At 40.8% G+C, this 22,287-nt stretch overlaps 1 protein-coding gene across 1 annotated transcript; it reads left to right on the top strand.

Annotated features, from left to right (window-relative positions):
- Window positions 1-3,663: 3,663 nt before the first annotated feature.
- Window positions 3,664-22,144, top strand: LOC307267745 (tyrosine-protein kinase yes-like). Its single transcript, XM_080050127.1, has 12 exons — window positions 3,664-4,154; window positions 12,697-12,992; window positions 14,279-14,378; window positions 14,975-15,073; window positions 15,327-15,430; window positions 15,713-15,862; window positions 16,402-16,557; window positions 17,084-17,263; window positions 18,053-18,129; window positions 18,410-18,563; window positions 19,317-19,448; window positions 20,504-22,144. Exons 2-12 carry the CDS (start codon window positions 12,710-12,712, stop codon window positions 20,710-20,712), a joined length of 1,644 nt encoding a protein of 547 aa, XP_079906253.1. The 5' UTR covers window positions 3,664-4,154; window positions 12,697-12,709; the 3' UTR covers window positions 20,713-22,144.
- The last annotated feature ends 143 nt before the right edge of the window (window positions 22,145-22,287 follow it).

Below are 22,287 nucleotides of genomic sequence, written 5' to 3'. Positions count from 1 at the left end.
TAAACATAAATCAATCAGATTCCATCAAAGAACCAACAATATGGAACAGGCAGAAGCATAATGCTTAGTACTGCCCCATACCTGACAATATCATATTATTTTAAATGGAATAAAGTAACTCTAAAATTGTACTTGAGCACAGTTCCTGGTTACTTTACTTGAATTATTATTAACTATGGGGTTTGCTGACTGTTCTCCCCGCCTACTTACTAATCATTTACAATCAGCTGTGTCATCTTTAATCACAGGAATCAGGACAAAATGCTACTTATGAATGTATGCATCAGTATGAAAAATATGATCGTCGTAGGCTTATATTGGTATTAGTCATATTGGTCATATTCCTTCTCTGGACATCTTTACAAGACATTAGCTAATGTTAAATATATAAATATGTTTATACTTCAGCCTTTCACTCACTGTCCAATGAAAACCACGTTTCTCTAAGTGTTGGTGCTTCTGAAACAACCCATTAACTGTTGACCACTTCCTCTTTCCACACAGGAATCAGGAACATGTGTGGAATCTTTAGTGGGTGATTCAGACCGGTCGATCCTTCTCAAGCTCTGACGTCATGACGTCTGACGCTCTGTTTAGCGCAAAGAAAGGAATTATAAGAATTATTATGATGTAAAGGAGTAAAAAGGTGCCTACTGACGAGTGGAGCTCTTTCTATACTCTGAGAGAGTGCTGCACCCAAGTGGAAATGAGAGCAAAGTGCACTCTAGTCAAATGGACAGGATGAGATTTTATACAAAATACAGTAAGATATCACCTTATGCAGAAACTTCTAACATATTTCAAAACATAATTGCAAATAGACCAACATGCTAATTTCACAACCTAAAATTGCGTTTATGTATTGGAAAAGCTAATTTAATAACCCAATATTGTTTAACCCTATTGTAAAAAATTGCCTAAAACGCTAAGGCATACCCAAAGTAAATTGTATGCTGTTCTTGAATCATTTGGGGTAATGCTTGGGGCTGGTCTCTTTAAAAAAAATGATAGTCTGAAGTTTCACATTGAGCAACATAACTGTAATTGCCATTGGAACTGAGTAATTTAAGTTTGAACACACCGAAGAAGAAGGTTTTTATTTTCTTCTTAATTACTCTTCGCACACAGATGCAAGGAGGCGACTATATCTTGGATATATTAGCTGGAAAACACAACGGGACCACAGCCTGAACCCTTCCATAATCAAAATGTATATTTGATAACAATACCACTAAAAATGTATGTTTCACACATGTTTTTATCAGGGAGTTTCCAGGCGTTCCAGGGCAAAATAACCCTTTAATGTGCACACCTTTTTTGAATAAATTTTTAATGTTTTATTAAAATCAATAGCGCCACACCTTTCCAGTCATATGTTCTTCAACAAAGACAGGTGAAGAACATATGACTCACTCTAATTTGAGCACTGTTAGACAATAGCTAATTCTGTGCAGAATTAAGGGGAAAACATACTTCTCTGTGCATGTTTCACCTTTATGCCATATACCTGTTAAACAAGTTGCATAATTAATATGCAAGATTAACACATAATATTTGAGTTTATGTAACCAGGATATCCTCTAATTACACATTCAGAACAGAGAACACGAGTTAGTTAAGACTATTTATTCAGTGATCACATGATACTTGACTCACCACATTGCTACTAGGTATCATAGTGGAATATTAATAAACTTGCTACCCTGAACACCATTTGAAGGAGCATTTTAATCTCCTGTCGAAAGTGCTTTTCAGACCACAAATTTATTATAATAAACACCTGATTACAACTAGATGTTTTAATTAAGTTGTTTAAAAAAAAATCATCGACAATATTGGCACTGCACGTGCAGTAACATAAAATATGCTTCTGTCTGTTTGAATGGGTGTGCAAACAGCAGCTGTCACTGTTCAATTTGTTTAAGTGGGTGAGCGAGCTGTGAGTAATCATACCATATCATACAGTGTGTGACTGAGCTTTATCACGCCAACAAAGACAGGTGAAGAACATATGACTCACTCTAATTTGAGCACTGTTAGTTTTTTATAGCACCTACTGTTATTGACACATCGTGTTTGGAGAGTTTTATTGGGGTTTAAGCCTCATGACTCAGGTATTTTTATATTCAGCTTTCCCAGCCACAAGTGTTGACAGAAAGCAGCTTTTTAAATCAAATGTCTAATTTGTCAAGAACGTGTGTGTGTGTGTGTGTGTGTGTGTGTGCGTGCGTGTGTGTGTGTGTGTGTGGGAAAAGAGTTAAGACCAGTTGATGGGATTTTTGAGTCATTGGGGACTAAAGCCACTAATCGCTAAAACGCTGATTTTAGAGTCAGTGGTTAGGGTTAGGGTTAGGGCAAGGTTTAGGTTTAGGTAAGTACTGGTTACGGTTATGTTTAGGTTAAGTCTCCAGGTAATTAATGGAAGTCTATTTAAATACCCCAAAAGTAAGTCACTTCGGGGGACACACAAGAGACTTAAGACCGGTTGATTGGGGACGGCTTGCATATTTGGGACTAAAACTGTGTCCAGTTGGTAAAATGCTGATTTTTGGGTCAGTGGTTAGGGTTACTGTTAGGTTTAGATATCGTAAGGGTAAGTCCCCAGGAAATGAATGAATTGTGGGTTTTTTTAAAGAAAGAAAAAAGAAAAACATGTCTCTCCAAATCATGATTTTTTCACGAGTCAATAAAAACAGATTTGTTTTCAGCTTTGACACAATTCATTTTCTCAAATGTCAATGGATTTCCTAATTATTTATTTTGAATAATAATATACATACCATACAATGTTTACTGTGCTATTGATGTTAATATCTTTACAAATTAAATATTTTGGATATCTGTTATTGTTATTTATTCTGATAAATTAAGAAGCATGAAGTAACTACTTATGTAGTGTTCTTCTTCTTCACCCACTGACATGTATTTGTCTCTTTTTCTTATGTCTCTGCTTTCTTCTTATGTTTGTCTTATTTTTCATTCATTTTAACTGCTGCCTTTTTGGCCAGGCCTTGCTCGGAAAAGAGGTCATTTGACCTCAAGCAATTTTGCCTAGTAAAATAAAGGTTAAATAAATAAATAAATGTAGTTACAAATAGTGTATAACAATTTCTAGGTACAGTAGCTGAATGAATTGTAGTCTCATACAACAGTCCTGCAATAAATCCTACTGTCATGAATTACCAAATTAATTGTCATTAGTTGGGCATCTGTATCTAAGAATTTGTGTACTTTTGTTACTTCAGGTTGCATAAAATAATACTTGGAATAGAAAACAATAAATAATTTCAGATACAATAATAGAGACATTTTAAAAACTCACTTGATAAGCCTAGATTTGTACTTAGGCACATAACTTGAGTTTGTGTAACCCACTTAAGTTATATTGAACTGACTGAAACTACACCCTTCAAAGTGAGATTTTATATTGTTAATATGTAAGCATTTCTTGTTTCAGATGTCTCTTCATACTATGGCCCTGTGTGTCTGAAATCAAGTTGAATTCAATTCAATTGATTTTCCTGAGATGCAGATGTGTAGCTGCAGTACCAAGGCACTACAACCAGCAGGGGGCGTCAGAGATCCGCACTGGTGACTGAAGACGGTGCAAATTGAGGACGCTGGGAGTCCTCCTTAAGCCCCATGAACGCGTCCTCCACTGCACGCCGCTGTCACGTTACTATCTCTTAATATTTGTCTTTGATTCAGCCGCTTCAGCTGCTGTCTCCTCTCCGGATCGTCTCCTCCTCCTCCTTCTTCTCTCTCGCTCTCAGATCAGCTGGATCCGGATCCGCGTCTCCAGCTGTGTGGCTCCAGTCCCGCAGGCAGGGTCGGCCATGTTGTTGTGTGGGGGTTGATGTAAGTTTAGGATAGTAGGAAGTAGAGGCTACAAAGAGCCGGGACACCTATAGGATCTCACTTTCTTATTTTTCGTCTGGATGCATCTTCCGTGCACACAATGAGCATCTCCTCCCTGATAACACTTACACTTGAGCTGCTTTGATTCAACTTCCTACACTGAATCGCTGCACAGTCGCCCCGCTGGATGGATGAAGTGGGGATGAAGGCGGTTCGGTCCCTGTTGGAATAACTCGGATCAAAAAAAATATATAACCAAGGAGAAACCCCCCTAGGAGGACCGCGGATTTGTGAAGGTAAAATCCCCAAAATGAAACGGGTCTTTATGTCGGATTAGACAAAGATGGGCCGAGACCATCTAAACTGCTCGTCTGTCTGACCCTGTCATCAACAAAGGAACGAAGCTGTCTCGTGATCATTCATTTAGATTTATAAATGTGTGCGTAGGCCTATAGCCTACCTGCGTTTAGGTTGTGTCTTTTGGTGCGATTCTCCCTGCAATGCCATGTAGCAATCAAAATAGGTTGAAGTATCAGGGGATATACAACATGTGCTCAGAGTCCCACAGGAATATCAGTGCAACCATAAATACTTCAAAGTAGGACAAGGTCGGATATTTGACAGTATAATGACATCAAAGCGATTTAATTATGTCAAACAGTTCCTATTAGATGGTGTATCTTGTCATTGGATGGTTGTAGTGAAACAAAAGGTAAGTAGCTGTTTTATTGATGGTATATGTGTTTCTTCTAGCCTATGTGTTTGGCTGATATAGTGAAGATGTAGTCCCACATATTGTATTCATTTAAAGCCAGATACAGTTGCCACCTCATCATTTTCAAACATCTAACCCATCTATTTGACTCTTGCTGATTCAGATCATTGTCAGAGCAGTGTGGGGTTAAGGATGAAGAAGAGTGGAAGGAGTTTCAGAGACCTTTTAGTGATGGGTGTGTCAGCATTGAATTCATACTAACTGAGGCATAGTTTCTGTATCCCATTGCCTTCTTCTTCTTCTTCTTCTTCTTCTTCTTCTTCTTCTTCTTCTTCTTCTTCTTCTTCTTCTTCTTCTGCTGCTTTTCCACATTCAAATTGAGGGCATAGGTTGGGGCAGTGTGACACTCTCAAGCTTAAACCTGACTGAAGAACATGTCATGTAAAGGGTGCAGCTCATCCAGAGCATTGACTGAATCCCTTCTTCTGTGAATCCTTATAAGGGCAGGTGAACATGGAGTGATGCACGTTAAAGGAGAATACCGCAAAGATGTCTTTTACTGTGACATCACAGTAATATTTACAAAGTACGTTTTTTTTTAACCCTATATTTCTCTTTCTGTGATGTCACGAGAAAGAGAAATATAGGGTTAAAAAAAACACTCTTTCTGCCTTTTCTCAGGCTAGGATGAACCGATTTTTTTTTTTTTTGCACATTTATACTACATAGGATCTCAGAATTCAATACACCTTCATATTCAAACCGGTGAAGTAGGCCTTTAATGTTGTTAAAGAGTGTGGTACAGATCAGATTCACAATGAGTAAACCTAATTGAAAGTGTCAAACTTATTGAAATCACTTTTTAAACACAACAGAAAGACTGAATTTTTAAATGACTGGTAAAAAAAATTGACTAGCAGATCCCAAAGCAGTTTAATAATGTCAATTTCAAGCTGTTTTTTCTAACAGTGTCACACATTCAGATGTACTGTCTTTATAGCTTAAGGAATTAATGTTGCGAGTATATAGCTAGGCTACTGACTAAATGTTCCTAGAGTAAATAAATAATATTTGTAAATTCTCATCGTCATCATCCTCTCCAAGTGACTATGAGCAAGGCAGCAAACCCTACCTGCTCCAGCAACAGCTCCATAAAATGGGGGCCTCACTGGCAGGTTTGCTGGTCTGAGTGAACATTGAAAAGCTGTATAATCTGCCCTGTCTCTGCAACAAAATAGGTCCTCTGTTTTTGTAGGATTTTGCTCAAATGAAGTCAGCAGCTTTTGAAAACTTCCAAAAATCCACACTTTACATATTATTATTGGGTGAGCACCACCAGTTATCTTCTTACATTTGTTTGAATCAATATTCCTTTATTGTGTCCTTGGGCAAGACACTTCATCCACCTTGCCTGGTGTGAATGTGTATGACTGCTGTATGTTTGAGGTTGTGGTCGGAGGGTCCGTTGGCGCGGAATGGCAGCCACGCTTCCGTCAGTCTGCCCCAGGGCAGCTGTGGCTACTATAGTTTACCACCACCGGTATGACTGTGTGTGAATGAATGGAACCTGGAACCCTGTAAGCGCTTTGAGTCCTTAGGGAATAAAGCGCTATATAAATCCTATCCATTATTATTACACAAACAGATGTTTTGTGAGTGCTCGCTGTATACTTGCATGTAAAACGTAGATGGAAAAACATGTTGTATGAGCAAACATCTAAGTCAAAATGTGGGTTTTGATTAGTCTGCCCTTGAGGGAACCAACTATACCCTTGTTCCCTTACAGTAGAGCTGCCTGTTGCCTCAACTCTTACTGACCTGGTTTCTACAGGAAGCAGGTGCAAAATCTTTAAAGAATTCAGATTTTAGTGAGCCATATTTTTCTCCAGGAGAAAACAACCAAATCCAGGCTATCGCATGGCTGTTGCAGTCACTCTTTTAGATGTTGGCAGTTCAAACACACAGCCTTGTTTGTGTGTGCTGACAAAATGATGATTGTACACACATTCAGATTCCCAAAATAGCTGACTCTTACCCACGACTCAGGTGCCAGTGTTCATGTATTCCCATAAGACCTGCTGTTCTAGAAAATGTGTGAATAGCACAACAGAAACCCTCTCTATGTGGATTTCTGCTTTTCAGAATATCTTGTCACACAATTTCCAAGATTACTATTTTACTCAGGAAGTATTGACTCTATATTTGGTCGAAATTATTTGCACAATCTCCATGGCTCTTCAATTACTTCCTTTGTGTTGGATATTTCTCAAATCTAACTGCTTTACAAGTCTGTTCTTGCCCTCAAACTGATGCAAGCATCGGGATCAGTTTACTTTCCGTTGCAACATTACTCACCCAGCACTGTCTAAATCTCATAATGAACCATTTATTGATGTGCCTCCGGATGCTTTTGAGGCTTCCCATTCGTAACATCACATGACATTTCTCCAGACCCAGTTTTTAACCCTTTAGGCATCAGAGGAATGTGGTAGATGGTGGCAGGCAGCATATGTTGCCGATCTGACGCCCAGTAAAGCTCCAGAGAACCCCCATCCCCGTCTGCACATCGGTCGCTAGCTGTCCAACGAGACGCTGGGCAGGGTTTCACTCAGACTGATGGATGGAGGAACTCCACCATAATACGCCTCAGCTCGGAAACTTCATTAGAGTCTAGATTATCTGAAGCCCAGGGGAGTGGAGGCTGTTCAAACAAGTGAGACGTTAAAATGGACCAACAATATATAGTTTAGAATCAGGGTTCAGTCGTCATTTATCAAGCAAAAAATTACCCATTTAAGTGATATCACTGTAATACAAAGACAACATTTTTCCAATAATAAGGCACACTTCACTAACATATTTTATTTATTTGATCTCATTTAACGTTAAAATTCCATCTGTATTACTCAAAATTGGTCATTTCTTTATAAAATGTCTTCTCAGTTGAACCCCTAAAACATGATTAATGATTAATAAACAAATAACCCTTTGCAATGTTTGTTCTCACAATGTAAAAGTTTGCAATTAAAAGTAAAAAAACTCATCTTTTCATTACGTTCATCATCACATCAAAATGTTTCCTTGTCCAATGGTTGCAACCCAATCCTGCCAGTCTCGGCTTACTCTCGTTTTTTCTAGAACTTATGATCAAATGTTAGCATGCTAACACCAAAGCTAAGAGGATGACAACGGCAAACCTGAGCATATAGCGTGCAGTCCTCAATGATGTTAGCATTGACCTAGCAATAGGAAAAGTACAGCCGCACAGAGTAGTATTAAAAGATGCTTAACATTCTCATTTAACTCAAAATGCTTATATCAGTTCTGAGTCTAATTATACATGGGCTTCATGTAATTTGTATGAACAACCACAAGTAATGGTTATTTTTATTATCAATTATTAACTTCCGATGAACCCATTACTATCTTAATTTGTCCAACTCATGTTCTAAAAGCCCAAAGCATCAATTAAAATCGTATAAAACTATAGGAAAGCAGCTAATCCAGAAGTGCTTTACTAATCAATCTGCAGTTCCTTCTTCTTCCTTAGTAAAGTATATCAAAGGTTATTTCTGACCACCAGGACCAAACATGCAGAGATCTCGGCCCTAAAATCCTGCTGCACTGTCAGCGACTTAACTTCTCTTCTGCAGCCTTCTTTAAAATTCTGAACCATAGGCCGAAGGTTCTCGCTATCAGGGAGTGTGGGAGAGCAGGAACTGAGTTTTCCTCTGTCTTATCAGCATTTTGAGAAACCTGTGTGGAATTCTCACACTACAGTCGGGGTGGCAGGTCGCTGATAAGAGGAGTGAGTGCAAGTCAAAGAATAGTAGGAATTTAGGATGTTTTAGGATGCACAGGGCTGGTGTGAATAGTTCCTTCAAAGCCTGTTAGTATGTGTATGAAAGCTATGTATGTTCTATATAGTGGACACGAGCATGGAAAAGAGAGTTCAAGGGTCACAAGGAACCTCGGATGTTCATGGAGGACTTGGTCCCTCGGGGGAACATCTGGATCCTTCTCAGACTTCAAATAATACACTTTTGTTCATCATGTATTTCCAATATTGCTTCTTCGTTGTTGCCCTTGCAATGTACCTACGTTGGTAACTTACAGCTACAGTGAGCTGTAAAAAATCTTTTCAATTTGTTTGATAATCAAATAACCTTTTCACAAAATACTTGCTCTTTTCAGCTTCACACATTTGAGAATTTGATGGCTCTTTTTGTCATGAATGATTGCAAACTGAATATCCTTTGGTGCTGGACTGCTGGTTTGACAAAGTAAGACATTTTTATGTGTCACCTTGGGTTGTGACCAATTATAACAGGCATGTTCCACATGTTATGAACAAAACAAGTAATCAATAAGTCTATAAAATAGTTGCAGTCCTAGACTGAAGGCTTAATCACTAATATGAAAGCATAGAAATGTCCCCGTCATAGTTTTCTTTGTGGTAGGGAAACATCGACAATTCCAAAAAACCTCTTAAAAGTGTCCCTGAGCTGCTTGATGTGAGTGTTAGAGCTGGGTTGGTAACTATGTCTAGGCAGGTCTTGGCAAGTATCAGCCCTGGTGAAGTGTCTTTGAGCAACACTGAATCCCTACCAACTATCAGTTGTTGTTTGTAACATTTCACACAGTCACAAAGAAAGGCCAAAGAAAGAAAAATCCTATTTTAAGCCATCTGTTCCAAATCACAAGGTATTGAGTAAAGCTCAGCGAAAAGCCGGACTTTCTTTGACCTTGTTTTCTGTCCAAACGGAGCAGCGCTAAGACAATAGCGCCACACCTTTCCAATCAGATGGAGGAAGGAGTCTCAGAATATTCTTTATGTTTTGTATATTACGATTTACGACATTTACAACTTCCTCATTCAAACTCTTCACCTTCCTCTCTCTCATTGTTTCTGTGTGGCCATAACTGGTACAACTGGGAGTCCTCTCCTGTGTGTGCGTGCGATGTGCGGTTGTAGGTCATGTTATCGTCCTGGGGGCAGTGCGATGTTGTTGGCTATGAGATTGTTACTATAATTAGCAGCAAGGCAGATTTCTTTCCTTGTGGTTTCATGGCTCCGCTGTTCAGGAATGATCTTGTGTTCAACAGAATGGACTTTGACATTTGAGATCAGGCCGCACAGTTTAGTCCTGACTGCTTGCTCTTTGAGGCTCTTTTGCCACCTCAAGACACATTATATTGGTTGAATAGTTTTTGACCTCACCCAGGGTCACTGCATTCTCACTATCAATATGAAGTAAGGGACACCGCCCAAGGTGCCATTATGTGATGGCTGGCTGGTTTAACCAATATGGCACAGATAGTGGTTTACCCGAGGTGATTCCGCGGCTCTGGGTAAAGCCAGTCTGCATCGCATCATAACAGCATAAGAGCTCCCCAACAGAGATATCCCATCTCACTGACAGATACCCATCACTATGGGCCAAAATGACCATGTGCACCCAGGTGGAGTCTTGGGGTTCGGGCATTGTTTCAGCTCCAGGCCCCGGTGGTCACTCCTTTTTGTATTTGTGTTTTCGGTTATTATCCTCTTAGGGTAAATCCTCCATCCTCATAATCCTCCTAGTAGCTCAAGCTGGTAGAGCTGGCAGTGCCTCCCTCACTGAACTAACCTGCTGTTACCCTCTGTGTTTCCCTCCCTATCTTTTAACATGTGCTACTTTTTCTCTTTGTTCATATTCATTCATTGATCATTGTCTTTCTCAATGTCCTGCATTGCATCGAAACAAATCCCTATCATTAAGCAAACGTTTTCTTGGTCCATATACTAAATTGGGTGTTTTATTTTGGCATCCATGGACTTAAATTCTCTCTAAGGGTGTATTCACACTGGGAAAGTCCGCTAGTTCACTTGCTTTGGTCCAGGCTCCCAGTCAAACCACAACTAATCTTCCTAACAATGGCGACAACAACACTTTCCCATAATGTGAAGCTGACGGCGATTTATTAAAAAAGAAAAGGCACAGTGCTTCCTGCAATTGGGTCGGATCGAGTCCGGACAAATTCACACCACAAACGAACTGCAGCAGAGTGCGTTTGGAAACGCACAAGACTACCTCTTCAGCTGGGTCTCCGACCGCTTGTTTGGTCCGCCCCCGAGTGCGATTGCTGTATTCACACATGTCTGAAAGATGCGCACCGATGGCGGAAGTGCATCTGAGTTCGTTTCAACCGAACTAAACACGGCATGTGTGAATACACCCTAAGAGGCTCCATAAGTTCAGCTCAGATAGTATTTTTGCAGTTATGATAATTTTAGAACTGTGATGTCACTTTTATGAAATGACTGATGTCTCTTTGGAAGGGGAAAAAACATCCTCACTTTAAAGTGCAAATATTCCCGGGATGCTTTCCAGAGTTTTATAGCGTGGTGAATTCACTGCTGGGCCGACGAAACCCGGCTCTCGTCTGTCTGATGATGAAACACAAGCCCACCATAGATGAGTTAAAGCTGCCGAGTGAAGACCTCTGCTTTCCATGACACTGGTTCTGTCTCGGGGAGGAAAGGTTGGCTTGGATCTTAAAAGTCTTTTTTTCCATGCCAGCATTCTATGCATTCGGGCTCAAGATCAAACATCTAACGTTTGATTTATTGGGATATCCCTTTGAAGACATTTTCAAGAAATCTGTTTCCTTTTGACTCGTCTCCGCTGACTGAACACTCATACAATTGTTTTGTGTAGAGGATGACCGGCGCTCAGCATGAGCTGTGACCTGTGATTGAAATGGTTGTAAGGTTTTATTTGAGCAAAGAGATCTGGATCTTTGGAAGGTTTCTGTGGTTTGTCCCCATTTTGTTGATTTCCTTGGCAGTTCAGCTGGAGAACTCGATGAACTCTGGATTTATGGCCCTCCTTCTCAGATGAGGGAAAATCCCTCCCACCTCTCTCAATATCAAGGCCACTGTTACAAAAATCAGTGAAAGGTGCATTAATGCACCAGCAGAGCCTCTTCTGTTTGGCTGATGCATGCTTGTGACCCTGTGACTTAGTGAACTGTCATTCCTGTCACTAGCTGTGCCACATTGCTGCTCCGTTCCACTGTATTTGTTAAGTCTGCTTTCATAGTTCAAGTCTTCTCCCCACCAAATGAAAGCTCCTTTTTTCACTTCAACCCTCCATTGTTTTACTGTCTTGTAATGTGTCAGCGCCAATTAACCAAGTCCAACTCCTCGAGCAGCTGTTGTTCTTGGCCAAATAAAAACGCTTTGATCTCCCCGAGCAAAGACTTCTTTACGAGCGTGTCTGATTTTCTCCACATTTTCTTGGCCTTCCCCTCAAAAAAGAATGCCTCGGTATGACTCCGGCCAACTTACTTTAGGAGGAGAATGACAACCATGCAGATGGAGGCACATTGATGTTTCGAATCTAGCAGTGTGGTCAGGCTTAGGCATGGACGAATAATGACACAATGGACTCTAGGGTACAGATGTCTTAAAGGCCCCCCACCACTCCTACAAATGAGCAGGATTGTTGCTGTTACATCCTGCAGGTCAACAAGAAATAAGTTGTCTGTGGTTATTATATGTCATTACGTAGTCTTAAAGGATTTCTTTTTAGTTTTTTACTTTTTTTTAGTCTCTTTGTGGTCATTTGGCGTCACATTTGATCTTCTTGACTTTTTTTCTCCATTTCAGCACACAATGGCCTTGAAAACATTAGGTTATCTCTAAATGGAATTGACATTGTTGACATGTAATACTGTAGAGATCACAACATTATAAAATGATAATCACTTGTATCCCTCCATTTTGCATTCGTCATACCACAAAACACGCAAAATGTAATCTACATCTTTGGGTTGTGCATGATTTTAAGCAGATTGAACTATGATGAACCATATGTCCCAGTTACCACATGGCTTATAGTCTTAGCATTTGCAACTACAAAATGATGCACATGTTAATATCAGGTCATTCAATTTTCCTCTCATCACTCATGTAACTGAGCGCCCTATGTTGCAACCGTTAATAATCCTGCGCTTCCCTTGGCCCTTCACTTAATTCATGTAAAACCGAGGCAAGTGAAGAATTGGTTGGTGTATGGTATGTTTGATGTGTTCAATCTGTTGGTATTAAAAAACGGCTGTGTGTTGTGTCTGTCCAGGCAGGGCGAGACGATGGGCTGCATAAAGAGCAAAGAGGACAAAGGCCCTACGATGAAGTATCGGCCGGAAAATTCCACCGTGTCCAACCCAAATGCCACCGCCACCACACCTCACATAGGTCACTACGGACCGGATCCCACCCAGAATCAACCTCCCTCATCCTCAGCAGGCTCTGGAGCCACAAACTTCAACCACACACCGTTTGGAGGCTCCTCAGCTGCCATGACTCCCTTTGGTGGGGCATCGTCCTCCTTCTCTTGTCCTGTGTCCAACTCATTCTCTGGTGTTGTCTCAAGTAAGTAGGCTTCTTTTAAAATGGTCTGCATGGAGAGCATTGTCCTTGTAATATCACATACACCATCTACTATATAAACCGACAACATTTTGTAAAAAAAAAAAATGGATACCAAACAATCTATTATAGATATATCCTGATGACTTTGACAAACGTCCAGCTTGTTCTCCAGTTGATGGATTGCCATGATATGTTCATGTCCCCTGAGGACGAATTGCAATAACTTTGGTGATCCCCTAAATTTTCATCTGGCACTATCCCTTTGTACCTAACTTCAATGTATGACCATACAAGTGCAAGCGTGACAGTCCCATCAGCCTCAAGCTTCACTTGCATGGTTGTGGCCTCAGTTTTTGGTAATTTCTGTTGTTTGGCATGTGACGATAGGACAAAATGTTATATAAAACACAGTATGCCAAAGATAATTATTTGTATTATGGCAAATGGGCTGAAACATGCAAACATGCTGACGTGCTGATCCAACATGTCAGTGGACACAGCTAATTCCCCAGTCATTGTCATTTTAACTAGATTTTCCCTTGTTTAATTGATCAGATGTCCTGTTATCACCTGACATCACCCTAAATGTGTCTGAGCAGCTTATAGAGATCCTGAGAGCACAGACATGAGATTGAATCCTCCTGTTTTCGGTGGGATTTAAATTGTAATCCTCCTCCATGTTGGATTATCTGCCCCACAAAGGGGAGGGTGAAGGTGGCAACGCTATGGTATTTACTTTCTGGAGATAATGGGATTACTGTTGACAACAATGTCGTTGGTATATAAATGTGTCATATCTCTCTGGGGGGGTATAGCTGTGCAGTGTGGCCGACTGTTGTATAGCATGTTGGCAAGGGATGGAAAGATGAGTTGACTATATCATAATATACAGAACTATGTCTCATAATGTGTAATTTGAGCTCAAGTTATCACCTTTAATACTGAAGTATGCATACTAGGATGTAGAGTAAGTGAGGGAGGCAATTTTGTTAAAAACTGGTTTGATATATTGACTTCTGTCTTTGTGTAATTGTCAGTCTCTGTAATCTAGACATATTTCCATGCAGGGGAAGTACTTACACTATAAATTATAAGAAAATCAATACCGTAAGGGCTCTCAGACTGATTTATCTGCCTTAATTGTCCTTTAAACAGTCACCCACACAAGCAAAAAGTACTATTTTGTGATACAGAAAAGTAATTGTTCCGATATCATGTGTTAACAGGACTTACTTTCACAAGCTCACAACATGCGGGTCTGTTTTTTTTTTGGTGTTTTTCTTTAGGTGGCGTTACTTTCTTTGTGGCCTTGTACGACTATGAAGCTAGAACATCGGATGATCTCTCGTTTAAAAAAGGCGATCGCTTCCAGATCATCAACAATACGTGAGCATCTTCCTACCTTTGCTCTCGGCTAACGGGGGGAATTTATTGGAATTTTTCCTTGCAAGTAGTGCAGCAGTGATTTAGAAATGCCTCTTTTTCATACTGTTATCCCAAAACTGCACCTGTTCCTTGTGTGACTGTATATTCATGAATGAGTCTGATTGCAATTTGTTTCCCGATGCTGTGGATCTTTTATTTTATTCATACCGTGGAGGAGACGCGCCGGAGGTTACCGTATTGTAATGTTAAGTAGATTAGTGTCATTCAATCCTCAAGTTGACAATGTTTTTCAGCCCTGCCTCACGTTTTAAAGAAAATAAAAAATTTCTTGCATCAAATCTGGAGGTTTAAATGAACACTGAACAAAAATATAAAAAGACAAAAAAGCAAAGCAACGTACCTTGAAGCTATTTCCATAAGCCACCATGATGCTGAAGTGAGGATACTTTCATACAAGGCTGACTATTAAATGATTTAACATAGACTGCAGTTAAGTGGTTTTCATTCAGAGTATCAATCATAGCACCAATCCTTGGTTGAATGTTAAATGAACGAGCCATTTGTCTTATCTCTCCTATGTCATTGTCTTCCTGCAGAGAGGGAGACTGGTGGGAGGCTCGCTCCATCAACACTGGAAGGAATGGCTACATCCCCAGCAATTATGTGGCCCCCGCCGACTCCATCCAGGCTGAAGAGTAAGGCTTTGTTGCCGCTTGTTAAAACCTCATTATTCCGCGGTGACTTCATTAGGAGACTAATAACACTTGCATGATACCATCACAAATGGCTTGCAACAAGCACAATATTAACAGCTTCACAGCCCAGACCCTTTCGATTTCTCTAGCGAAGACATTCAGTAAAGTCATTAGTCAGCCACCTCATTTGTGAGTTTCGAGGTTTCTTTAAAATATATATATATTTATACTTATATATTATTTCTCTTGACAGGTGGTATTTTGGCAAAATGGGACGCAAAGATGCTGAGAGGTTGCTGCTGAATCCAGGGAACCATCGGGGAACTTTCCTGGTGCGAGAAAGTGAAACGACTAAAGGTGAGTTATAATGGGGGAAGTGTAATTTACATCCATAAGTTAAACTCCTGTTCATCTTCTGTATGGACCATGTAGGCCAGTTAGAAACTAGGAAAGGAGTTTCCTGTTGGGGACAGTGTAAGCCACCGTTAAAATATAACTGTGAATCTACAGTGGTAAAAGATAGCCATGGAACCAGCGTCTCATCTCACTTTTCAGCTGGTTTTACAGGCACCATGTAGTCCAGTCGTTGACACTTGAATTAATTAACTCGATGAAGAACAATTCCCTTGCCTCCTCCAGGTGCCTATTCTCTCTCTATACGAGACTGGGACGAAGCCAAAGGAGACAACGTGAAACACTACAAGATCCGCAAGCTTGACAGCGGGGGGTACTACATCACCACACGAGCCCAGTTCGACACGTTACAGAAGCTCGTCAAACACTACACAGGTTTGTATTGTGAAAAGCTTTCCCTGCTTAGACTCATTCATAATTCATCGCGCTCTTCCATCACAACTAAAAAATGACACTCATTCATACCCGCTGCTCCGTGCCACCATGCATAGTTTTATTCGCTACCTGCGATTGGCCCCAGGGCGTTACCAAGGGAGATGAAAAGCATTTCATTTTAATAACAATTGATGGTGCTTTAATGACTTTGAGACTTCTCCTCATCTTCAGCTTGCGTAGAGGGGCTGAGGTTAAATCTCTGTGATCCTGCTTCATGCCAGTCTTGACGCTGGAATGGGTTTCAGCGTGTTTAAAAAACCCCACTTCATCTCATTTATATTTCATCACAGTTAGTATCAGTGTGTGAATTCAACCACAGCACTTGGAATGAATCGAGGCATGAAATGTACTGGCATTAAAAGTGCGCTGTATCCTGCTGTTTCAAAGACTTGTGTGAGTGGGTGGGTGGGTGTGTGCGTGACACCACTGGGTGTAATGTATCGGGTTTTGATATCTGTGCGTCTCTCTCTTTATCACAGAACATGCCGATGGGCTTTGCCACAGGCTGACCGCGGTTTGCCCCACGGTCAAACCTCAGACCCAGGGGCTAGCTAAAGACGCCTGGGAGATTCCCCGGGAGTCCCTGCGACTGGAGCTCAAACTGGGTCAAGGCTGTTTCGGGGAAGTGTGGATGGGTAAGAGCAAGATAGGCCAGACACACATGCAGGAACATGCTCTGGGAAAAAAATGCTTTCTGCTGGCAGCAAGCATTTATTTAGTTTTCAGCGGTGGTTAACTTGATGGGGGACGGGGACGGGGGGACACTAGATTAGCTCAGATTTATGTAGGAAATGCTGGCATTATGCACAGAAATACAAACACATACAAACACTCCGAAAGCCTCTATTTATTTTGTCTATTTTGGTCAGAGCTGGGGGAATTATCCACTTCCTGCAGTTGCTTCCTCTGTTTGTTGTTTATCTCCAGAGAGATCGTCTCAGTCAGGAGGACAGATCCAGCCAAACTTATTTGGTCATTTTTTTTTTTTTTTACTGCGTATCCGCTCATCACTGGGATATTTGTGCGAGGAGTGCACGCATGACAGCACATGTCTGAGCAATTACAAGACCTAATTAATGATATTGTCCCCCTCCCACGCCATTAACAACGCTGATTACCCCTGCGGCCTGTGAGCTTTTTCTCTCTCCCCCTATCTTGCAGGCACATGGAACGGCACCACTAAGGTGGCCATAAAGACGCTGAAGACAGGCACCATGTCGCCTGAGGCCTTCCTACAAGAGGCTCAGATCATGAAGAAGCTCAGGCACGACAAGCTGGTGCCTCTGTATGCCGTGGTGTCCGAGGAACCCATTTATATCGTCACAGAGTACATGGCCAAAGGTACAAGCGCAGACACCTGAACACACATGTGATCGGCATAGAATTAATTGGCAATTAAAGTTTTCCTACAACGCCCAGGAGAATAACAAGACTCAGCTGTTTTCCTGTTACAAGACACTGATGAGGGTCTTTATTTAAAAGAAAAGCAAAACAACACCAACCCTCGGAGTCCTTGGTATTTAAAAAAAAAAAAAAATATCAGGCATTTGAGCACTGATGACACGCGGTGATTTCCTTAAAGGAAAAATGTTAATAAAATAAATTGTATGGATGTTTTAATTAATATGCTGTACGGATTGAAAGTCCTTGAAAGTCCCTCTTGGTTTCCTGAGGCCAGAAACTGGGATATTTAATTGAAGACTGCAGTTAGTTTTGTGGGAGGTTTTCATAGGTTCAGCTGCAATGCGTTTTTCTTTTTCCAGGCCCTGTATAGGTAATTAGATTGAGGGTGTGTAATTGTTAACTCTGGGCTAAATTTGTGCATTTTGTTGATCAGCTGTGTGTTGCGATCTCAATGAGCAACTGATGTATTATTTCCCACAGTTCCTCCACTCTTCATACGGAAAACACTTCACTATGTCACTATAAATAGCATAGCAACTCACCAAGCAGATTAATTTAATATTCAGTTTAATTTTTTCAACCAGGTATGGGAAGGATGTAGGGCCTACTTGAAATATTTAACACTTCATATAGTGTACATTAGTATGCAGCAGCCCTTTAATTGCTTCTACAACATATCCTTATACCAACCCTGCATTTATGTCTTCTCACTTTTGCTTGTTATAGGAAGCCTACTCGACTTCCTCAAAGAGGGTGATGGCAAATTCCTCAAGCTCCCCTTGTTGGTGGATATGGCTGCTCAGGTGAGACAAACCACAAATTCCTGTATTTTTTTCATCAGTGAATCGTGCTGTCTAGTTCAGAGTCCTATTTTAAACCTCTTGATTTTAAAATAAGAACACTGGCGTCAGGTAAACATCTTCCTGTCCCAGATTTGGTTGTGGTTCTTTTTTGTTATCCAGCCTGTCTTTGTGCCCGACAGATGGGCTTGATGTTCTTGAGAGTGTGAAGCCAAAAATGATTTACCAAAGCGGCTATCGTGAGTCGCTGTCAAAGGTTTTTTTTTTTGTGTTTTTTTTAAAGATTGCAGACGGCATGGCTTTCATCGAGAGGATGAACTACATCCACAGGGACCTGCGAGCCGCTAACATCCTTGTAGGCGACAACCTTGTGTGCAAGATAGCTGACTTTGGTCTGGCCAGGTTGATAGAGGACAATGAGTACACGGCAAGGCAAGGTGGGTACACACACACACACACACTCTGAGTTACAATAAATGGATATGGTATCAGGGATAAATGGATGGAGGAGTGACCTCACAGCAAGGACGACTACCCACTGTCTCCTATCATGGTACATTAGGATAATAGTGGAAAGCAGATGCTCCTGTACACTCTGATTAGTTGCGCTTTTCACACGGTAGGAGAATTCATCTCAGTGCCCTGTCTGCTCCCTAAAGGGCAGCATCAAGTACATTACTACAAAAATATATTTTCTCACTCAGCTGACAGCTGTTATGTGGATTACTCTTTTTTTACACAGGTTTTGAGATTCTGCCTCCAACCTGACAAAGAAACAAAAGGGTCTATTTCCATGACTACCAGTGTAGGTCAATCTGTGCAGTGAGCTAAAATAAGAAATTACAAAAAAAACACATTAGTCATCTATATAAGACTCAATAGTCTTTAAGACTGTACTGTATATATTCCAGCACTGTTCTTTTATTTTATGAGATATACACTCTGCCCAAAAAGCACAATTTTTTTAATTTTTTGAGCGACCTTTTAAACAGAGCTTACTTAATAACATCTCTACATTCAATTCGACAGAGCTGGGATTACAAGCCTGTATGAGCCTAAATACCAAACAATGATGTCACAGTGGGTCCCTATGGTCCATTGTGACTTCCTGGAAATTAGGCCAAATAATGAAATCAGGCACCCTCTAGTGGCCGCACCTCAACAATCCCTTCTCTCCATCTCTCATACAGGAGCCAAATTTCCAATTAAATGGACAGCCCCAGAGGCTGCGCTGTACGGCCGTTTCACCATCAAGTCAGACGTCTGGTCTTTTGGGATTTTACTCACCGAGCTTGTCACCAAAGGCAGAGTGCCCTACCCAGGTAAGTGACCACACACACACACGCACGCACGCACGCACACACACACACACACACACACACACACAAAATAAAAATGTTTAGGGTGGCGATGGAAGATGCTGATTCACGTTCAGAGTTATCAGCTTTCAATCTGTAAGGAGACGTCAGGCTGGTGTGCTCGTTAATGTCGGAGGATGGAGTGAAGCTGTCTGACATTGTCTGGGCTAGTTGTTTATGCCTCTGCAGGGGGAACAGTGACACACACACACACACACACACTCACACACACACACACACACACACACACACACACACACACACACACACACACACACACACACACACACACACACACACACACACACACACACACACACACACACACACATTTGAGATTAGATGAGACCATCTGGTGGAGGACGATCGGGAGATTGAACACCATTCTTGTTTATAACCATCTGCTGACTGATACTGCCCTGGGGAATAGTGCCTGTAGTGTTCTGCACCACCTCCACACAGCTCCACTGTCTATCACTATCAGATGTAGTGCTGATAAAACTAATAGATTAGTCTGTTAACAGAAGATTTAAAAAAGATAAATAATTTATTAAACGGTTCTGTGTGTATAAGGTATTGACATTTTCGGTGGAAATTAAATATAATATTTTATTTTCATTACCATTTTAGAATGAGCATTTTAAATCTACTAGGAGCGAGGTGCGCCGCTATGTTGCACCGTCATGTTTCTAAAGTAGCACAGAACGGACTTACATAACCTTACACGATTTTATGTATAGTGGCTGCCTCCCGGAAATGCACCTGTTGGATTAAGAAGTACTATAGAATAAATAACTGAATCCATCTTCACCTCATCACTTAGAATTGTGGAAAGACTTGAGGCAGTGCTGGATGTTATATTGCCATCTTTAGTAACTAGCTTCTTGTCCTTGTCCAAATGGAGCGGTTAGCAAGGGAGCGTTGCAATCTAGAATCTCAGTTTTGGGAAATACTGATATACACTTTGTTGAAAAAACCAAGGTGATTAAAAGCCTTTCTGCCTCCCGTCTACCTCTCAGGCATGGTGAACCGCGAGGTGCTGGAGCAGGTGGAGCGAGGTTACCGCATGCCCTGCCCCCAGGGCTGCCCCGAGTCCCTGCACGAGATGATGAACGTCTGCTGGAAGAAGGACCCGGACGAGAGGCCTACTTTCGAGTACCTGCAGTCCTTCCTGGAGGACTACTTTACCTCCACTGAGCCACAGTACCAACCTGGAGAGAACCTATAACCAAGAGTCTGCTGCATATCCCTACGCCTAGGAGCGGCCGAGACAAGGAGAACACCTGAGCTCTTAATTAGTCGACTTGTAAAAAAGTCGACTGAAAACCAGGCAAAACCACTACTATCCCACCCATTCTTAATTTTTTATTTTTTTTTGCTTTTTGCATCCACCATGATTTCATCTTATTTGTATGTGTTTTGTTGTCACTCATGGTACTATGGAAGTATTAGCTGTGTGCAATGTCTTGATTTTTTTTAAATCTGGATTTCATCACCATGTGAGACTGTGGTAGAAAAAAAAACTAATTGATTTCTGCTTTGCTTCAAATACACTACACATGGGATTCTTTCTCGAGAACGCAGTGTAGTGCTGTGAAATAAACTGTGATAATCCCTTGCGATAGAAAAAACATGTTGAGAATGGCTGTCGGTCGTTAATGTGGTTTACACTCCATTTGCCTCCAAATTGTTATTGGTAAATTATGCATTACACAATTAATTATTAACAGAGATAATATATTATACCAGTGGCAGGACTCTCAGGGGACTGGTCATTACCACAGTCCATATGACAGTGATTATTTAAAAGTAAACCCCTCCCAGCTTCTCATTTCATCAGCTACAGTGCAATGTTTTCATGTGTTACATTCGGGCGACTACGACTGTGACATTGTATTTTTTATGTCTTTACAATGCATTGTTTTTAAGATTATTTTATGTTCTTCTTTTATCATGAGATTTTATTCTTACAATTTATCATCAATTTCATCATCATCATCATCATCATCATCATCATGCAGAAATCTAGGCTAAGGCTTTTTTATAAGAAGGCCGTAATTCTCTCTGTCCCCTCACTGCCCACCTGGGTTTGTACAGTATAAGCTCACTGTGATCACTACAGGGAAACACTTAGCTACATTAAAAAAAAACTTCTGTGAGTTAATCAGTGATGATTGTGGACTTGTAGACTTCCTGCCAAGCCAGAACGACTCTTCACATGATATTTATACCAACCGAGGACGCAGGAAGATTTTTACTCTCTGTAAAAACATGGAAAACATGAACAAAGCCACCAAAATAAGTTGGAAACCACCATCCTATCTTCTGAAATGTGACTAAACCAAGCACTTGGGACTCTTTCATGTGCACATATCTAAGGAGGCTCTCCAAAGACTATTTGTAATGCAATGATTTTTTTTTTTTTTTACAGTGTTTTATCTTTGCATTTTGCTCCTGTAGGCCTACGGACTCTTTGGGACAGTATTATGATGGGAATAAAACTAATTGATGCCCGGCTTGTAAAGAAGGGCTTTGTATATAATTATACAATCCTCATTTTATAAGATTATTAATACAAAAAATGGACAAGATTGTAAAATATATTTGGGATGGGGGTAGTGGGTGAAAACTCGTGAAAAATTCGTACAATAAAGACGTGATTTTACACAGTCCATAGTGGCTTTTTTTAAATGCGGTGTTTGATGTGTCTCTTTAAGTGTTCAAACCAATGGCTGAGGTGGGTGGGATCAGCGTTTACTACTAGTCAAATTAGAAGGAAACTGAAACTTTTCCAAACAGTGTC

This window comes from Ammodytes marinus (genome assembly GCF_949987685.1).
Source record: "Ammodytes marinus genome assembly, chromosome: 21".
Taxonomy (NCBI): Eukaryota; Metazoa; Chordata; class Actinopteri; order Uranoscopiformes; family Ammodytidae; genus Ammodytes; species Ammodytes marinus.
The sequence above is the reverse complement of the archived record's forward strand: the minus strand, read 5'-3'. Positions and strand labels throughout refer to the sequence as shown.

Coding starts and splice junctions, on each gene's coding strand:
- LOC307267745 (XM_080050127.1), top strand. CDS start 12,710: ATGGGCTGCATAAAGAGCAAAGAGGACAAAGGCCCTACGATGAAGTAT. Junction 12,993..14,278: donor ATTCTCTGGTGTTGTCTCAA/GTAAGTAGGCTT, acceptor GTTTTTCTTTAG/GTGGCGTTACTTTCTTTGTG. Junction 15,074..15,326: donor GACTCCATCCAGGCTGAAGA/GTAAGGCTTTGT, acceptor TTCTCTTGACAG/GTGGTATTTTGGCAAAATGG.